This window comes from Oncorhynchus masou, chromosome 20 (assembly GCF_036934945.1).
Source record: "Oncorhynchus masou masou isolate Uvic2021 chromosome 20, UVic_Omas_1.1, whole genome shotgun sequence".
NCBI classification, from domain to species: Eukaryota; Metazoa; Chordata; class Actinopteri; order Salmoniformes; family Salmonidae; genus Oncorhynchus; species Oncorhynchus masou.
Genome location: NC_088231.1, coordinates 7,724,050 through 7,744,352, shown reverse-complemented (window position 1 = coordinate 7,744,352; position 20,303 = coordinate 7,724,050). Strand labels below are relative to the sequence as shown.

Sequence of the window (20,303 nt, the reverse complement as noted above, 5' to 3'; positions counted from 1 at the left end):
TCCAGAAAATCACATTGTAGGATTTTTAATGAATTCTTTAGAAGTTTGGGGCTGCTGGTATTAGGGCATCTCTTTATGTCAGATGGCTCCCGCATCTGTTATACAGAAATAGATGTACAGAATGAGGGTAATTCATAGATTTTCGATCCCAATATCTTGTATAAAGATGGGCATTATATTGTTAGATTATAGGGGTAACAATGGTTGGCATGAAAGTCTTCCTCACCTCGAATTCAACTGTCAAAATCAGTTGAAAAGCCCGGGCGCACTGCCATCACATCAGAGGCCTGCAGTAGCTAAAGCTTAATAATAGACAAACCATACCAAATTTCCCAAACGTTTCAAAACTTTATTAGGGTAATATCAAAAGTAAGTCATTGTTTATAGGGAGAATGTAAATGAGGAAAAATTGCACTACCCCCCTCCCCCCCAAAAGAAAACACACAACTATCCCCAAAGCAATAAAAAAGGTTTGAGAACCCTCCCCTATTTCGGACCACCCCTCTCCCAGTAATATTCAATCTGTCCCTAACAGAGTAAAGAGGTTTCACTTTTCATTTGATGATAAGATTTCAGAGGACCTCCATGGAAAATATAATCATGTGTCATGTCGACTGACTAAATATAATCATTTCTAAATTGATATATTTAATGATTTATTAATGCAATTAATGAATTATCCATTCCCTTTCTGTTGTTTAATCAGTGTGTGTGAATGACTGTTATGTACTTGAGTGAAGACCCAAAAGCGGTTTTAACAGAAAACAGAGTTCTTTAATGATAAAACAGGAATGGCATAAATCCTCTTCCAACGTAGTCAATGGAACAAAAAGAACGTTAGTATAATGCAGGATGCACCTGCCAGGCAGACTCCGACAGGATAGGACAAGGTGGAAGCAAACGAGACGACAGCTTGCTTCTGGCATCAAAAACACAAACAAGAATCAGACACTGAAAGTAGCAGGAACAGAGAAAGAAATAGAGACCTAATCAGAGGGGGAAGAGGGAACAGGTGGGAAAGAGTGAATGAGCTAGTTAGGGGAGATGTAGAACAGCTGAAGAATGAGAGACAGAGAAGGTAACCTAAAAAGACCAGCAGAGAGAGACAGAGTGAAGAGAAAGGACAGGAACAGACATAACAAGACATGACAGTACCCCCCCACTCACCGAGCGCCTCCTGGCGCACTCGAGGAGGAAACCTGGCGGCAACGGAGGAAATCATCGATCAGCGAACGGTCCAGCACGTCCCGAGAGGGAACCCAACTCCTCTCCTCAGGACCGTACCCCTCCCAATCCACTAGGTACTGATGACCACGGCCCCGAGGGCGCATGTCCAAAATCTTACGAACCCTGTAGATGGGTGCGCCGACAAGGTTGGGGGGGGGAGGGACGAGCGGGGGCGCGAAGAACGGGCTTAACACAGGAGACATGGAAGACCGGGTGAACGCGACGAAGATAGCGCGGAGAAGAAGTCGCACTGCGACAGGATTAATGACCTGAGAAATACGGAACGGACCAATGAACCGCGGGGCCAACTTGCGAGAAGCTGTCTTAAGGGGAAGGTTCTGAGTGGAGAGCCATACTCTCTGACCGCAACAATATCTAGGACTCTTGGTCCTACGCTATTAGCGGCCCTCACAGTCTGCGCCCTATTACGGCAAAGTGCCGACCTGACCCCTTCCAGGTGCGCTCGCAACGCTGGACAAAAGCCTGAGCGGAGGGGACGCAGGACTCGGCGAGCTGAGATGAGAACAGCGGAGGCTGGTACCCGAGGCTACTCTGAAAAGGGGATAGACCGGTAGCAGACGAGGGAAGCGAGTTGTGGGCGTACTCTGCCCAGGGAGCTGTTCTGACCAAGACGCAGGGTTACGAAAAGAAAGACTGCGTAAAATGCGACCAACAGTCTGATTGGCCCGTTCGGGCTTGACCGTTAGACTGGGGATGAAAGCCGGACGAGAGACTGACGGAAGCCCCAATCAAACGGCAAAACTCCCTCCAAAATTGAGACGTGAACTGCGGGCCTCTGTCGGAAACGACGTCAGACGGAAGGCCATGAATTCGGAAAACATTCTCGATAATGATCTGAGCCGTCTCCTTAGCAGAAGGGAGCTTATCGAGAGGAATGAAATGAGCCGCCTTAGAGAATCTATCGACAACCGTAAGAATAACTGTCTTCCCGCTGATGAAGGCAGTCCGGTGATAAAATCTAAAGCGATGTGAGACCACGGTCGAGAGGGAATGGGAAGCGGTCTGAGACGGCCGGCAGGAGGAGAGTTCCCAGATTTAGTCTGCGCGCAGACCGAACAAGCGGCGACAAATCGACGCGTCACGTTCCCGAGTGGGCCACCAGAAACGCTGGCGAATGGAAGGAGCGTACCCCGAACGCCGGGGTGGCCGGCTAACTTGGCAGAGTGGGCCCACTGAAGAACGGCCGGACGAGTAGGAACGGGAACGAACAGAAGGTTCCTAGGACAAGCTCGCGGCGACGGAGTGTGAGCGAGTGCTTGCTTTACCTGCCTCTCAATTCCCCAGACAGTCAACCCGACAACACGCCCATCAGGGAGAATCCCCTCGGGGTCGGTGGAGACCTCAGAAGAACTGAAGAGACGAGATAAAGCATCAGGCTTGGTGTTTTTTGAGCCCGGACGATAAGAAATAACAAACTCGAAACGAGCGAAAAACAGAGCCCAACGAGCCTGACGCGCATTAAGTCGTTTGGCTGAACGGATGTACTCAAGGTTCCTATGGTCAGTCCAAACGACAAAAGGAACGGTCGCCCCCTCCAACCACTGTCGCCATTCGCCTAGGGCTAAGCGGATGGCGAGCAGTTCATTTACCAACATCATAGTTACGTTCTGACGGCGATAAGCGATGAGAGAAAAACGCGCAAGGATGGACCTTGCCGTCAGAGAGAGAGCGCTGAGAAAGAATGGCTCCCATGCCCACCTCTGACGCGTCAAACCTCAACAACAAACTGTCTAGAGATGTCAGGTGTAACAAGAATAGGAGCGGATGTAAAACGATTCTTAAGAAGATCAAAAGCTCCCTGGGCGGAAACGGACCACTTAAAGCACGTCTTAACAGAAGTAAGGGCTGTGAGGGGAGCTGCCACCTGACCGAAATTACGGATGAAACGACGATAGAAATTAGCGAAGCCCAGAAAGCGCTGCAGCTCGACGCGTGACTTAGGAACGGGCCAATCAATGACAGCCTGGACCTTAGCGGGATCCATCTTAATGCCCTCAGCGGAAATAACGGAACCGAGAAAAGGGACAGAGGCGGCATGAAAAATGCACTTCTCAGCCTTCACATAAAGACAGTTCTCCAAAAGGCGCTGGAGGACGCGTCGCACGTGCTGAACATGAATCGAGAGAGACGGAGAAAAAAATCAGGATATCGTCCATGTAAACGAAAACAAAAATGTTCAGCATGTCTCTCAGGACGTCGTTAACTAGTGCCTGAAAGACAGCTGGAGCGTTAACGAGGCCGAAAGGAAGAACCCGGTATTCAAAGTGCCCTAACGGAGTGTTAAACGCCGTCTTCCACTCGTCCCCTCCCTGATGCGCACGAGATGGTAGGCGTTACGAAGGTCCAATTTGGTGAAAAACCTGGCTCCCTGCAGGATCTCGAAGGCTGAAGACATAAGAGGAAGCGGATAACGATTCTTAACTGTTATGTCATTCAGCCCTCGATAATCCACGCATGGGCGCAGGGACCCGTCCTTCTTCTGAACAAAAAAAAACCCCGCTCCGGCGGGAGAGGAGGAGGAGACTATGGTACCGGCGTCGAGCGAAACCGACAAATAATCCTCGAGAGCCTTACGTTCGGGAGCCGACAGAGAGTATAATCTACCCCGGGGGAGTAGTTCCCGGAAGGAGATCAATACTACAGTCATACGACCGGTGTGGAGGGAGAGAAGTGGCCTTGGAACGACTGAACACCGTGCGCAGATCGTGATACTCCTCCGGCACCCCTGTCAAATCGCCAGGCTCCTCCTGTGAAGAAGAGACAGAGGAAACAGGAGGGATAGCAGACATTAAACAGGTCACATGACAAGATACATTCCAGGATAGGATAGTATTACTAGACCAATTAATAGAAGGGTTATGGCGCACTAGCCAGGGATGACCCAAAACAACAGGTGTAAAAGGTGAACGAAAAATTAAAAAAGAAATGGTTTCGCTATGATTACCAGAGACAGTGAGGGTTAAAGGCAGCGTCTCACGCTGAATCTTGGGGAGAGAACTACCATCTAAAGCGAACAAGGCCGTGGGCTCCCCTAACTGTCTGAGAGGAATGTCATGTTCCCGAGCCCAGGTCTCGTCCATAAAACAGCCCTCCGCCCCAGAGTCTATCAAGGCACTGCAGGAAGCAGATGAACCGGGCCAGCGGAGATGGACCGGAAAGGTAGTGCGTGATCCAGAAGGAGAGGCCTGAGTAGTTGCGCTCACCAGTAGCCCTCCTCTTACTGATGAGCTCTGGCTTTTACTGGACATGAGGTGACAAAATGACCAGCGGAGCCGCAGTAGAGACAGAGGCGACAATCCGTTCCTTCTCCTTGGCCGAGATGCGGATACCCCCAGCTGCATAGGCTCAGCATCCGAGCCGGCGGAGGAGGGTTGCAGAGATGCGGCAGGTGGCAGTGATGTGGAGAGGGGAGCAACGGAGAACGCGAGCTCCTTTCCACGAGCTCGGCGACGAAGATCAAACCGTCGCTCTATGCGAATAGCGAGAGCTATTAAGGAGTCCAGACTGGAAGGAACCTCCCGGGAGAGGATCTCATCCTTAACCTCGACGAGGAGACCCTCCAGAAAACGAGCGAGCAAAGCCGGCTCGTTCCAGTCACTAGAGGCAGCGAGAGTGCGAAACTCAATAGAATAATCCGTTATGGACCGATTCCCCTGACATAGGGAAGACAGGGCCCTGGAAGCCTCCTCCCCAAAAACAGAACGGTCAAAAACCCGTATCATCTCCTCCTTAAAGTCCTGATACTGGTTAATACACTCAGCCCTCGCCTCCCAGATTGCCGTGCCCCACTCACGCGCCCGTCCGGTAAGGAGAGAAATGACGTAGGCGATGCGGGCTGCGCTCCTGGAGTAAGTGTTGGGCTGGAGAGAGAACACCACATCACACTGAGTGAGGAATGAGCGGCACTCAGTGGGCTCCCCAGAGTAACACGGCGGGTTGTTGATCCTGGGCTCCGGAGACTCGGAAACCCTGGAAGTGGGCGGTGGATCGAGGTGGAGTTGGTGAACCTGTCTTGTGAGGTCGGAGACTTGGACGGCCAGGGTCTCAACGGCATGTCGAGCAGCAGACAATTCCTCCTCGTGTCTGCCTAGCATCGCTCCCTGGATCTTGACGGCGGAGTGAAAAGGGTCCGGAGCCGCTGGGTCCATTCGTGGTCTGATTCTTCTGTTATGTACTTGAGTGAAGACCCAAAAGCGGTTTTAACAGAAAACAGAGTTCTTTAATGATAAAACAGGAATGGCATAAATCCTCTTCCAACGTAGTCAATGGAACAAAAAGAACGTTAGTATAATGCAGGATGCACCTGCCAGGCAAACTCCGACAGGATAGGACAAGGTGGAAGCAAACGAGACGACAGCTTGCTTCTGGCATCAAAAACACAAACAAGAATCAGACACTGAAAGTAGCAGGAACAGAGAAAGAAATAGAGACCTAATCAGAGGGGGAAGAGGGAACAGGTGGGAAAGAGTGAATGAGCTAGTTAGGGGAGATGTAGAACAGCTGAAGAATGAGAGACAGAGAAGGTAACCTAAAAAGACCAGCAGAGAGAGACAGAGTGAAGAGAAAGGACAGGAACAGACATAACAAGACATGACAATGACAGGAGAGATGATGAGAGGGGCTGAGTTTTGACCATCATCATTATCAGAGGGGCCGAAGTATGGAAAGAGTTTCTCTGTAAAGGTGCAGCCAGTGTAAGATGAGATATGAGACCTGGCTTCCACATCATAAAAGGAGACCAGACCCTCCTCATAGTCCACAAACACCCCCACCTTCTGGGGCTTCTTTCTCAGGGAGAGGAGGACAGGGGGAAAGATCCAGCTAACGTACACATTTACATCCCTTTGGGACACAGTCCAGAGTCCATCCTCAGGTCTCAGTATAATATTCCGCTTCCTTTCAGTGGACTCTCTGACCACTCCTAAATTCCATCTAGCCTTCCCCTTAACAATCACCTCATAGTAAAATCTCCCTGTTGAGAAGCCATCCTTTCCAAGGACAAATCGATGAACATCAAACCTTTTTGGATTGTCAGGAAGATTCAGCTCCATGTCTCCAGTTCTCACTTGTTTCCCATCTTCAGATAGGATGAGTTTGTGATGTGCTGTATCAGGGTCCAGAGTCACATCCACTGCATACTGCTGAATCCTCTTCAGTTTGACTATAGGAAGCTTCTCCATCTCTTTATTCAGTATCTCCTCCAGCTGGGACACAGCTCTCCTCACAGTCCCCACACACAGAGCACTGTGAACACTGATCTCAGACCAGTCCTTGAATGGAACATATAAATGAGCTATTAGAAAAACACAAACATCAAACATTTCCAGCACAGTGGTCACAGCAGTAACTTTTTATCATGAGAGGATAAATAATAACTAATAATGCTGCATTTTATCAGTTCATTTACATCCCTTCGGGACACAGTCCAGAGTCCATCCTCAGGTCTCAGTATAATATTCCGTTTCCTTTCAGTGGACTCTCTGACCACTCCTAAATTCCATCTAGCCTTCTCCTTAACAATCACCTCATAGTAAAATCTCCCTGAGGAGAAGCCATCCTTTCCAAGGACAAATCAATGAACATCAAACCTTTTTGGATTGTCAGGAAGATTCAGCTCCGTGTCTCCAGTTCTCACTTGTTTCCCATCTTCAGACAGGATGAGTTTGTGATGTGCTGTATCAGGGTCCAGAGTCACATCCACTGCATACTGCTGAATCCTCTTCAGTTTGACTTCAGGCAGCTTCTCCATCTCATTATTCAGTATCTCCTCCAGCTGGGACACAGCTCTCCTCACAGTCCCCACACACAGATCACTGTGAACACTGATCTCAGACCAGTCCTTGGTGGGTGGAAGTTTGCACTCTAGGGATAGGAAGCTCTGAAGAAGTTGGAGGTGGTCCTCAGTGTGTGAGAGCTGCTTCAGATCAGTTCTTCTCCTCTTTAGCTCAGTGATGTCCTGCTCCAGTTCTTTAATGAGCCCTTCAGCCTGCCTCTCTACTGCTTTCTGCTTCTCCTCAATCACCTCAATCAGCTCAGCTTGGCTTTTCTCAATGGAGCGCACCAGAGCAGTAAAGACTTGTACACTGTTTTCTATCTCTCTCTCTGCATCTCTCTGTCTACGAACTACAGAGAGTCTGATCTTTTTAACCTTCTTCAGTCTCTCCTGGATAATTAGCTGCACTTCTGCCTCAGTTTTCCCCAGCTGAGCCTTCCTCTCTCCACACTCTTCCTCTATAGGGATAGTGTCATGAGTCTTGTGGTCTGCCTCAGTGCAGAACTGACACACACAAGTCTGGTCAGTCCTACAGAAAAGCTCCAGGAGTCTGTCATGCTTCTGACACATCCTGTCTTCCAGGTTCTCCACAGGGTCGATCAGTTTGTGTCTCTTTAAGGGTGAGGCTATCTGATGAGGCTCCAGGTGAGTCTCACAGTAAGAGGTCTGACACACCAGGCAGGACATAAGGGCCTTGCGCTTCATCCCAGTGCAGACATCACAGGACACTTTTCCAGGTTCGGTACGGGGCCCATCTCTACCTATATCTCTCCTCTTTTTAAAATTCTCTACAACCTTTCTGAAAGTTGTGTTGACACGAAGCTTAGGTCGTCTGGAGAATTTCTCCTGACACAGTGGACATTGGTACAGGTCCGTGCTATTCCAGTACTTTCTGATACAGGCCATGCAGAAGTTGTGTCCACATGAAGTGGTGACTGGCTCAGTGAACACATCCAGACAGATAGAGCACAGGAACTGCTCTTCAGACTGGAGAATAGTGGAGGAAGCCATATCTAGATAGAGAAGATGGGACTATAAATTATTTCTCTCAATAGTTTTAGTGCCACTGTCAACACGGAATTTAGAGAATCTAACCAATGCTGATTAAAGTTTTTTAACCATACAACATACAGTATACATTTGTCAATGTACAAAATAAAGATAAACGTAATGTAGCAAACAGGATAAAATAAAACCGCAGAATAAAGGAATTCATTAGAATACAAGAATTCACACACTGGAATGCATCTTCACCTGCCCTTGTAAATCTGTACTCACCTGTATCTGTGTGTGAAAGAGGGTGGGCACTTTCTCCAATTTATCGGTACTGTAGTATTAAAAGAAACAGACTGCGTAGCTGTCTTATATTTTCCAGAAGAGTTCGAGACAGTTTGTTTGTGTTGGCAACATACAGTACGCCTAGCAACTTCAGTCTCACTTCAGTAAAGTGACGTTGACATGCTCCTCCCCACCCAGTGCTGCTCTGTGCTCTGGAACAGAATGAACCCTTCACATGGCTGATCTCTCTTCATCATTGATACAAAAGTGTGAATCAGAAACGTTAAACAAGGAATTACTGCAGATGTATTGAAAGTTTTCTAAAGTCATCAACTACAATATAATTCACAGGGGATGAACACACACTGTTAGGTAGATTTGATCATTAATAGCCTTTTACTGCAGTGGGCTAAATCAGGTTCACACAGTATTTCTCGTCTTTAGCAAATCTATTTTGAAACAAAGGTATACACCTCACACACATGGTTATGGGCTTAACAAAAATAATACACATATACCATGTCAGATACAGAGTTGAAATGTAATACATTTTGAGTTTACATTCCAATATTACATCACAGAAGACTGAAATACAACAAAACTGTTTGACATAGCAACACTGGAGTTTGGGCTTGTTGAAACATATGAATAATATTCCACTCATGAGGTCACGAGGTCATTTGACTTCAAGGGCTACATAAGGAGTAGGAAATATTATTTTCAGATTATTCCTTTAAACATACTCACTTTCAATTCTACCAAGTCAAGTCAGACATTGGGTGGAGAACTTAAGCTCAATGTATTTTCTGTTTGTAGGAAACTGCCTGTGTTTGTTGAAATCCTGCATCTGCTGCTTGTGGTGCCTGAAGAAGTGTCTAATATACCTGAATGGTTTAAAAAATACCACTTTAATCCATTTCTATATGTTAAATAGTGTTTTTATGCACATATCACACTGAACTTGCCTTGTTAGCGTTTACGATACTTGCCCGCTATTGTCTCAACACCAACACACATCCACCCTCTTCTTCCTCTCCCTCGCTTTTAGGAGTTTGTAGAGAACAGTAAGAATATGGCGGAAGGGATCGGCCCGAGGCAGATGGAGACGGTCGTGAGATGAAGCCCACGGTGAGTTAACAATACTTTTCCAACAGAAAGTTTAACACTCCATTTTGTTTATTGTTGTAGACTCACGGAGGAGGGACTTTTGCTTGACCAAACCAGAAGACAGAAACCAGAAGACATTCCAAGTGTTTTCTTTATTCCATGTGTAGCAGGTTTACCATGATATCACTCTAGTCAGAGTCTACAATATTTTTGAAAACCTGTTTATTAATATATGGCACACTTTACATGAAAGCTTTGTTTTTAAAAATTTTTTTTTTAAGCACAATTCCTTTTTGAAACACCTTTTTTATATAACAAAAGTACTTCAGTCAAAAATACTGTTAGTGCAGTTTGGTTCTAGTTTACAGGTTGTAAAGTATGTTATGTTTAGCCTCTTGTGGGTGACAGTATTGTTAGAGATTTTTCAAATGCGTTCCATGTCACCCCTGTTATTAAACATGATTACTGTACACTAATCATGTGTTTGTGTTACTGTACACTAACAAGTGTTTGTGCATCAAATGTATTTTTAGATTGCGATAAAGACGTTCATGGTTGCTAAATGTGCCGCGCTGCTCCTTTTTTAATACAATTTTGACAAATACAACTGACGAGCATAATAGATGATTAACAGGCCCTTTTCATGTCTGAAATAACTCCACCATACCTTGTTCAAAGTCTTCTTGCATGGACATTCTTTTTTTATTCTAAATTTGTGCAAGCTGTTGTCCCACGCCCGATAACAGGATCAGGTTACTACGGTGGATCAAATATGAATGAGCCACTTACTCTGAGGATGTTTGATATTATTCTAATGTTTGAATGGCAGGTCCTACAAGTACTGAAGTTGTCATGTCAGAGGCAATGCATGATCATAACTGACAATCCCTACATTGTGGCAACATTGAGTCATTACTGCTTACTGAGTTTATCCATAGAAAACGTGATTCCCTATTATTGTATCTCTATTCCCTTCATGAGTTTTTGTTATTTAACAGAATTGTTCAACCTTTTGCATACTAATTAAAGAAAACAATCAATGTCCTCTTTTCTTTGTGACAGCTGTGGGGCAAGAGAGGATCAGTTTAATCTTGAACATGGGTTTGTGTCTGTATGTCACTGTATGTTATTTAATAGTTTTGATGCCTTCACCATTATTCTACAATGTAGAACATGGTAAAAAGTAAAAACCCTTGAATGAGTAGGTGTTCTAAAACTTTTGACCAGTAGTGTGTATATATATATATCCATTGATTCTTGAATAACATCTGAGTTCAGTTCAACTGTCACACTCCTTGAGAACCCAAAATATAAGCTTGTTTTTTGCCAATGTTTGTAAACATTGTTAAAGTGAATAAACACTGTATAGCCTCATATCATGGTTAAAACATTCATTTTTATATCACTGATGGTCAGTCCTTGTAACCATAGCTGTCTATTAATCTGAGTGTTTACATTTCTCCAGGCCCATCCCTCAGCTTTTTACCAAAACAGAGGCAGGGAAGTCGTTTTGTTGTTTCATCTGTGAACTTGCCCTTTAAAGAGCTGCATATTATCAAGATCTCAAAGTGGACTGGATTTCTGAGTTATATTCTTCAAGAATGAATGGGTATTTATAATTAATTTAAAAGGCTAACAATTGATGTAGAAACTGCGTATTTCCCCTTTAATGCATGTGTGTGAGTTAATTCACACTGTAAAGGGGTTGCTGAATTTGACAGTAACTTACTGTGGCAAGTCAAATTCTGTAATATAAATACAGTATCAAAGCAAGTACTGTGTAATGACAGTACAATACCGTAACATTGATTATACTGTTAAAAAAGTGAATATTAGCGTAATCATAATGACTGATAAATGGTTTACTGTAATTGCAAGGGATTGGTGCAAGCAGGTTGGCTGCTAAGTGTTTACACATTACAACATATTAATGAACACTTGCACTTCTGGAAGCTTCCAAACTGGCAGCGGCTACAGGGGAAAACAGAGCACAGGACGTGGCAAAATGTGCAACCATTTCAGGTTTAAGACTTGCCCCACTCCAATCTGTCCCCTATACATTTTAAATTGATGGGGCACTATAACCACATAGGACTTAAATTGGTACAGCATTCGCACTCACAGGTGCAATGTAGCCTCTTACAAAGCCTCAAATATGTTAAGCCAGAAACAATACCATTTTTGGCACTATCAATGATACTGTATTATGTGGGTTGGAATTACAGTACCACTCAAAATAGACCAATTATTTCCCCGCCCACATTTTTCCACAATGGCCCATAATTTACAATATGCTACAGTAAAACGGAGTATTTCACTGTTGATAATACCCCAAATTACCGTATACAGTAGTTTTGTTACAGTGAACACCTGCTTTGTCTAACAGGTGAGCAGAAGTTCCATGTTATCAGTTAAACCAGGAATACGGTTGAGCTCCAGGACCACCCAGGAGATGACGGATACTGGGAGATCAATGCAAACAGCTCCAAACACGATGGGAATGTTGTCACCAATGGTTACATGGGTGAGTCACGCTTCATGGAAATTCAAAATGAGATGCAACATGTTTTTTTCTTTTTATGGTTCTGTTAATCATACAGTGATTTATTTCATACACCAGATTGCACAACAAATTACGTTTCTCTTGTATATACAGTTGGTGTTTCTGAAATAAAGAAATAAAAGAAAACCTTTCTAATGGTGAGAAAATCTTGTAATTTTCCACACGTTTACTAGATTTGACCCGAGTGGGGACTATGTGTACACTAAGGCGAGCTCTTACGGAGCTGAGAAGTGGCTTCTCATGGTGGACGAGAGTGACCAGAGATATGAGAGAGCATTCATCATCAAGAACAAACATTCTGGAAGGTTATTAGCTGTCCAAAATGGCTGCTTTGTTGGACTAACATTGTACATTGAAGATCGCAAAATGATACTTAGAATAAGGACGACATTGAAAACCCCCAAAATCACAGCCAAAATAAAAGCCAACTCGTTTTTGTGCGAATATTCTACTTTTAAAAAATTATGTGAGTTCTATTGATGGGAATATTGACAGAAATTAATTCATGTATTTCTTTGTTTGTTGCAAAACTAGAATCTTTTCCTCTTGAGGATTTCCGGTTTCCAGTTGATTGGGTGGCTTTCCTCGGTCTGAAAGAAAAAAACAATCCCACCCTAGTCAGAAACAAGAACTTATGAAGTACTCAAAGTAATACCACAGTTTCATTAGCTTAGCAATGTTTTAGTGACTGTCATTTTCCCTGACTGAATAAACATCCACACTTTGTATGAGGTTGTAATTAACACGTCCATTACTGAATCACATCTCAAATCAACAGAAACTTGTGATTTTACAGCGCAGGATAAGTATTTCCCTACCGCCGTGTCGTCCTCTTTGTACACCTTGATGGTCTTGTCGGCCTCGGCCGTGATCAGCCTGCTCTCCGAGTGGTCGAACATGCAGGCGAAGATCCCCGATTCGCTGTCCAGTGAGCCGGGCTGCACGGCGGCGTGGATACGCTGGAAGTTGTAGCCGGTCCGCCAGTCCCACAGGTGAATGGTGCCGTTGTCAGCTAACGGAGACAATAAAAAGATGTAAGGATTAGCTGTATCTAGATCAAGACAGCGGTGTCTAGGATCTAGCCGTATGTAGGATTTCCTATCACTTAGCCATTCAATATATTTGCTTCCAGCCTCTGCAGTTACCACTTCCCTTTCATTTGTTGCCCATCTTTAGTAGTGCGCTTTCTAAGCAACAAAGCCCTTCAGAGTCATTCAATGTACTATGACTAGAAATAATCTGACCCAATCATTCTGACAGAGGCTCAAAACTGTCTATTTCAATCGCAACATATATACAAGATATTTTTTTGTTCAAACACGAGTCGCTAGTGCGCGATGGGACAAGGATATCCCTGTTGGAAAAAGTAACGTTTTCATACCTCCTGATACCAGCACGCCGTCTGAGTTGACCGCCATTGCGTTGATGATGGCGTTGTGTCCAGAGAGGTTCTGGATGAAGTTGCCGTCTGGGAACGTCCACTGCTTGATGTTGTCGGCAGAGCCAGAGGCTAAGGTATACCTGTAACATTCAGCCACGTGCCATAATTCAAAACGCACAAATAAAATGAGCGAGCCTATCAACCCTATCATTAACTACAACTAGATAACAAAAGATGACCAACTTGGGTGCAACATACGCATCACCGTTTACCACGTATGAGGAAGTGACGTACTGTCTGGGATGTAGGGCCAGTGCTCTGACAGACTTCTTGTGATTGGTGAGAGTGGCTCTGGTCTTCCCAGCTATCAGATCCCATAGCCTGATGGTGGAGTCGTGGCTCCCTGGAACGGAAAAAGTCAGGTCGTGTTCAGGTGACAACGTGGCAATATGTTTTGAAACTAACAATAAAAACGCTGCATTCTTACTCGGACAAGTTCAAGTGTTCTATCCTATTTTTTTCCCTACTGAACATGACCCGGGAGAAAAGGTCAAAATAAAAAAATCCCGAGTTCTCCTTGCGCCAGCTCATAATAGAATGTAACAAGATGATAAGCCATTGATGGTAGTTTGGAGTGAGTCAACTAGCCAATATATGAACACAGCAAGGCAAAGCAGTTGTAACATATCCTTGTCCGTACCTGTGATGATCTGCGGTTCGGCGGCCTGGCATCTGACTGTGGCCACTGTGTTGGTGTGTCCGGACAGGGTGTGCACGTTGGCTTTGCTCCTGATATCCCACACCTATAGACGTAGAGATATCATATTGATCTCCCAATACACTCCAAAATGTTCCACTAAAATAACGTTTTTGAAAGTTAAGACAACTAGTAATTAGCAAGACTTACCCTGGCTGTGGCATCTCGGCTGCACGTGACCAGCACGTCGATGGTTGGGTGCAGGTCCAAGTCGTACACAGCGCTGAGGTGGCCGTGGTAGTGCCTGATAACCTAAAAATGTTTTGAAAGTGAGGTGGAGCAGAAATGAGTGGGCGTAACTATACTAAATACTTAACTAGATAATAATGGACCAACAGTCCATTGAAACACATCATATAAAGTAAAGCAGAAATGAAAGGGTACTAGTACAATACCTTGTTGTACTCCAGATCCCAGCACTTGACCTGCTTGTCCTCGCCGCAGGAGAACAGGTAGGGGCTCCGGGTGCTCACGGCCACGCCGCGCACTGTGCTGATGTGTCCCGTTAGGGAGAGCTTTAGCTTCCCACTGGCTAGGTCCCAGATCTGTCAGGAGAATGAGAAACAATGGGGATTTGACGTCACGGGCAAACTTATAGCTGACGTATTACGAGATACATGACTAAATGCCACCAGTTGACTGACATTGAATAGATCAAATGGGTGCCCCAAACCCCTTATGATGTCACTTCTTATTATCATATCTGTTTCACTGGCTGCACAGAGGCGATCTACCCATTCTTCAGTCCCTGTAGTGATGATAGTGGTAAAAACGTAGCCCCTCTCATCATCTCAAATCAAATCAAACAAATTGTATTGTTCACATCTCTCCTGTCAATCACACACACTGATAAAACAAAGGCGTTACTCTTCCTTTAAAGCTGCAAAATGTAACTTTTTGGTGGGACCCGAACAAATTCACATAGAAATGCTAGATGTAGATTTCTCATTGAAAGCAAGTAGAAGATACGGTATATCTGTTCTATGTGCACTATTTCTATGCGTCCCATTCTTATTAAGTTTCATTTTTGCATCTTTTACTTTCGGTTTGGTACACCAGCCTCAAAACCGCTGTTTAGAAGTTACAAATCTCTCGGTCTCTCTCTGTACTCACCTTAATGGTTCTGTCGCCTGCACCTGTCACAAACCACTGGTTGCCGGGCTCTACGGCAATGGACCTCACCCAGCCAAGATGACCACTGATGACCTGGAAGGGATAAAGCAAACCTGCATCAGCTTCCACACAAAACAGGGAGCAAGTCAATACACATGAAGTTATCTTAAAACGCATAGGCCTTGCATGAAGATATTCTACGATTATTGTAGTATGTCCAAAGGACTAGGGACAATTCCTTACAAAACATCCAAGCTTTTTGTGAGTGTGCCCTGTGCATTTGATAAAGTGTGTGGACTGTAGAGGAAGTAAGTGCATTCAGAAGCCCTTGACATGACAAAACGACGTCCTTTACCCGAAACAGCTTCCATGGAGCGTGCCACTGGGGCTTGGGCATAGTGGGGGCTTTTCTGGCAACGAGGGACGAGTTCTTGGTGCCGCCTCCTTCCAAAAGAGACTAGAAATAAGAGAGAAAACGATTAGTATTATCCACAGTGGTAGGATTATATCATACAAGACTGAATGGAATGTTGGTGCAGAAATGCATGCGAAGTGTAATGATACGTATCGGAGAGCGTTACCCCACCATAGCGTGTGAGTGAGGAGCAGGAGACCTCTCGGCCCCCCCTGCGTTTCTGTGAATGTCCCCGACACCAGCTGCAGTGCGACTGGCGTCCAGCCTGCAATTACACACACGCAAAGAAATGGATGCTGGATGGTGTCAAAGTGCACTCTAATAAGATGGGACTCCAATCGGGGTTGCCTGTGTTGCTTGGATACAAGAACACTTTGTTCATGTCTCTAACATCTGGGGTCTGTACAGGAGGCTGCGGGGAAGTACAGACTGTCTGACGTGGACTATTGAATTCCGTTTGCTCTGGTGTCTTCTCACTTCGACACATCTACCGTGCATCATCTGAAAAGAAGTACCTGGCTTGTGATGGCGGCAGGGCAAGAGCCAAGGCGTGAACTCCCCCCTCACTGGGGTTCCTATGTATCTGAGTGTCCGCCGTCAGAGCCACCCCTGGGGAACGACAATACACAGCGTTATAAAGGTCACGTAACACCCCCCCCGAGGACACCATATGAATGAATGTGGTTTTACATGCAACAGTAGCATTGCATGGGGTTAGACCAGAGGGAGGGTTCTCCAGGTCTGGTCCTGGAGAGATACTGGGTGTGCAGGGTTTTGTTCCGACCCATCATTTAACACACCAGATTCAAATAAGCATGATCTTCAGCCATGATTAGCTGAAATCAGGTGTTAGGATAGGGCTGGAACGAAATCCTGCACACCCAGTACCTCTCCAGGACCAGAGTAAGGGAACCCTGGGTAAGACTGTTGTAATTACCAGGTCCTGAGGGGTATGCGTGTGTCCCAGTGATCAAGTACTCTGGATCATCACCTGGAAGACCAGAGGGTTATAAATGAGAAATACTTGGGAGGTTTTGCTCTCATTCGTTGCCCATGAAATCAATAATGATTTGTCAATGATTGATGTTGAAGTGATGGCATTCTTACCAGGTTGGGCATAGTTCTGATTGCCAGGCATGTTCGAGCCCAGTGGTCTGTCCTTTCCCTCTTTCAGAACGGGCATGTGTAGAACGGCACTGTAGTCTGCCCTGAGCTTCGCTGCCATCTTCACCTTGTGACTACGAAGGGAAATGCAAGTTAACTCAATTGAACATATCAGAGCATGAAAGTAGGGGTGGGCGATATGGCCTAAGAATCATATCTTGATCTTTTCAAACGTATAGGTGATTCACAATATATATACACAGTACCAGCCAAAAGTTTGGACACACCTACTCATTCAAGGGTTTTTATTTATTTTATACTATTTTCTACATTGTAGAATAATAGTGAAGACATCTTAACTATGATATAACACACAGAAGCATGTAGTAGCCAAGAAACTGTTTGCCTTGATGACAGCTTTGCACACTCTTGGCATTCTCTCAACCAGCTTTACCTAGAACGATTTTCCAACAGTCTTGAAGGAATTCCCACTTATGCTGAGCACTTGTTGGCTGCTTTTCCTTCAATCTGCGGTCCAACTAATCCCAAACCATCTCAATTGGGTTGAGGTCGGGTGATTATGGAGGCCAGGTCATCTGACGCTACAATCCATCACTCTCCTTCTTGGTCAAATAGCCTTACACAGCCTGGAGGTGTGTTGGGTTATTGTCCTGTTGAAAAACAAATGATAGTCCCACTAAACCAAAACCAGATGGGATATCGCTGTAGAATGCTGTGGTAGTCATGCTGGTCAAGTGTACCTCAAATTCTAAATATTCACCAACAGTGTCACCAGTAAAGCACCATCACACCACCTCCTCTATGCTTCACGGTGGGAACTACACATGCGGATATCAAACATCTCAAATTTGGACTCATCAGACCAAAGGACAGATTTCCACCGGTCTAATGTCCATTGCTCGTGTTTCTTGGTCCAAGCAAGTCCAAGCAAGTCTTCTTATTATTGGTGTCCTTTAGTAGGTAACTAACTTAACAAGGTACACCTGTTATTTGAAATGCATTCCAGGTGACTACCTCATGAAGCTGGTTGAGAGAATGTCAAGAGTGTGCAAAGCTGTCATTAAGGCAATGGTTGGCTACTTTGAAGAATCTCACATCTTTTGGTTACTACATGATTCCATATATGTTATTTCATAGTTTTGAAAATAGTAAATATAAAGAAAATCCCTTTTGACTGGCACTGTATACTTTTTAAAATCTTTGTCGTACAATTAAAGGTAAAATATGTCAGCCAATCAGCTCCTATGTTGTTCAAAGAGACGTGCCCTTCCATAATGGCTGTGTGGCTACTGCTATCTAGCATGATGAAAACATCAGTTTACTTAAAGCGGTCTAAGGCACTGCGTCTCAGTGCTAGAGGCGCCACTACAGACCCTAGTTCGATTCCAGGCTGTATCACAACCGGCCATGACTGGGAGTCCCGTAGGGCGGTGCACAATTGGCCCAGCATGGTTCGGGTTTGGCCGGGGTAGGCCGTCATTGTAAATAAGAATTTGTTCTTAACTGAGTTTCCTAGTTAAATAAAGGTTAAATTAAAAAAAGTGTAACTCACATGCGTATTACACTGACACCCCAACACACACATACTTGTTTTCACCAACTCCCCTATGAGCACACAGTGGACTCTACCTACACACAAGTAACAGGCGAACACATGCATACTGAACCACACACTTTCACACTCACCACATACACTGCTGCTACTGTCTATTATCTATCCTTTTGCCTAGTCCCTACCTATATGTACATAGATCTCAACCTTGTATCCCTGCACATTCTACTCTGTACTGGTACTCCCTGTATATAGCCATGTTATTTTTAATCGTTATTGTTATTCACTGTGTATTTATTCATCGTGTTACTATTTCTATTTAATATTTATATATTTAATTCTGCATTTTTGGAAGAGACTTGTAAATAAGACCTGTTCGTAAGCATTTCACTACACGTGTTGTTTACGAAGCATGTGACAAATAACATTGTATTTTACTGGATGATGGGCCAATTCGGAGTACAACGAATTTCTCATCCCTGGGTGGAGGTAGGGTTTCTAAGATGCGCTGGGTCCCGGTATCTTAATCTAAACAGAAAGCCTGTACGACCCCCTGCGCAGCTGTAAGCAAGTGTAGGGTCGGACACTATTATGTCTATCCCGAACACACAGACAGGACCCACCCACACACAGCTGATCTTTATCTCACACAGAAAAGAGTAACGTTAGCTCGATGGGAGAACAATGACAGCATATTGTTTTACAAAACACGAGTACCTTGTTTCATCCAAGGAGACTGGTTTGGCATGGTCAGCCACAAACATATCATGAGTTCTCTTGAGGGACCTGAACACGAGCGTGTGCACAGAGTGCTTTTGCACATCCTGAAAAATAAAATACACGGAAACATTACTTTCGACAACAGCAATATCTGTCATTGCTAGTTACCTACTTTAGCGACATATTCATGATGCATGCTAGCTTGCCAAGTATATCTCAACTCCACGATACCACATCCGCTGATGTTACTTGGGCTAGATGTATATATAAAGTTGATCCGACTAATATTAATTTCCCAAATTGAATTATTTTAAAGTGTGCTTCAAATAGGCAAGGCATCATGGCAACGTTAGGTAGTGGCGCATCAGCTACACCTATTGTTATTTCAGCTTTACTGACATGAAGATGCACGAGTGAGCACACACACCTCAGTCATTTCTGATGTTATTTAGCCAGATACCTTTCCAAACTGTAAAAAAAACTTTAGATAAAACAGATGTAGAAATTTACGTAGGTCCAGCTTTCTAAACAAACGCAGATGCTGTTCCGATGCACCGGATGTAAACAATAGGGTTCACGTGTTCATTTCCGGGTTAAATTTGTTTTTCTCCTCCTGACGATGAGCGCCACTCCATGGCCACATCTAGTAACATTTACGGTACAAGTATTTGATAAATTCTGCAGCGCTGCTTTACCCAACATAACAATTCAGGCCTCATTTTCAAGGCCTTATTTACATTTTAAGCCCTAATCACACAACATATACCCAATACACACAAATCTAAGTAGGAATGAATTAAGACTATAGTATATGGACGAGCGCTGTCAGAGCAGAACGGACTAAGATACAGTAGAATGGTATAGAAAACAGTATAAACATCAGATGAGTAATGCCAGATATGTAAACATTAAGTGGCTAACATACCTTAGAATAGTGTAGAATACAGTATATACATATGAGATGAGTAATGCAAGATATGTAAACATTATTGACTAAGATACCGTAGAATAGTATAGAATACAGTATATACATATGAGATGAGTAATGCAAGATATGTAAACATTATGAAAGTGACTAGTGTTCCATTCCTTAAAGTGGCCAGGGATTCCTAGTCTATGCCTATAGGCAGTAGCCTCTAATGTGCTAGTGATGGCTGTTTCACAGTCTGATGGCCTTGAGATGGAAGCTGTTTTTCAGTCTCTCGGTCCCAGCTTTGACACACCTGTACTGACCTTGCCTTCTGGATGATAGTGGGGTGAACAGGCAGTGG

General features: G+C 44.5%; 2 protein-coding genes across 3 annotated transcripts; both read right to left on the bottom strand.

Moving 5' to 3' along the window:
• Positions 1-6,388: 6,388 nt before the first annotated feature.
• On the bottom strand, positions 6,389-8,447 carry LOC135506801 (E3 ubiquitin-protein ligase TRIM47-like). The gene is made up of 3 exons (XM_064926181.1): positions 8,300-8,447; positions 6,837-8,034; positions 6,389-6,518 (listed from the first exon to the last, which is right to left on the bottom strand). Exons 2-3 carry the CDS (start codon positions 8,030-8,032, stop codon positions 6,470-6,472), a joined length of 1,245 nt encoding a protein of 414 aa, XP_064782253.1. The 5' UTR covers positions 8,033-8,034; positions 8,300-8,447; the 3' UTR covers positions 6,389-6,469.
• A 3,509-nt stretch (positions 8,448-11,956) lies between these two features.
• On the bottom strand, positions 11,957-19,606 carry LOC135506800 (pleiotropic regulator 1-like). Of its 2 annotated transcripts, XM_064926179.1 has the most exons (15): positions 19,460-19,606; positions 19,030-19,136; positions 16,743-16,873; positions 16,573-16,626; positions 16,151-16,244; positions 15,807-15,900; positions 15,576-15,677; positions 15,221-15,313; positions 14,503-14,652; positions 14,258-14,359; positions 14,051-14,153; positions 13,645-13,753; positions 13,351-13,490; positions 12,788-12,981; positions 11,957-12,559 (listed from the first exon to the last, which is right to left on the bottom strand). In XM_064926179.1, the coding sequence occupies exons 1-15, from the start codon at positions 19,466-19,468 to the stop codon at positions 12,500-12,502; spliced, it is 1,542 nt and encodes a 513-aa protein (XP_064782251.1). In that variant the 5' UTR covers positions 19,469-19,606; the 3' UTR covers positions 11,957-12,499. The 2 variants fall into 2 exon arrangements, with proteins under 2 accessions (XP_064782251.1, XP_064782252.1); XM_064926180.1 differs by lacking the exons at positions 19,030-19,136; positions 19,460-19,606 and adding an exon at positions 17,194-17,418.
• Positions 19,607-20,303: the final 697 nt, after the last annotated feature.

What these genes read in the sequence shown, in the direction of transcription:
- LOC135506801 (XM_064926181.1), bottom strand. Translation starts at nt 8,032, where the DNA reads ATGGCTTCCTCCACTATTCTCCAGTCTGAAGAGCAGTTCCTGTGCTCT. An exon ending in CTTCCTGACAATCCAAAAAG is followed by an intron (nt 6,519 to 6,836) that starts GTTTGATGTTCA and finishes GTTCCATTCAAG; the next exon opens with GACTGGTCTGAGATCAGTGT.
- LOC135506800 (XM_064926179.1), bottom strand. An exon ending in CGCATACCCCTCAGGACCTG is followed by an intron (nt 16,245 to 16,572) that starts GTAATTACAACA and finishes GTCGTTCCCCAG; the next exon opens with GGGTGGCTCTGACGGCGGAC. An exon ending in ACAAAGAGGACGACACGGCG is followed by an intron (nt 12,560 to 12,787) that starts GTAGGGAAATAC and finishes TTTTTCTTTCAG; the next exon opens with ACCGAGGAAAGCCACCCAAT.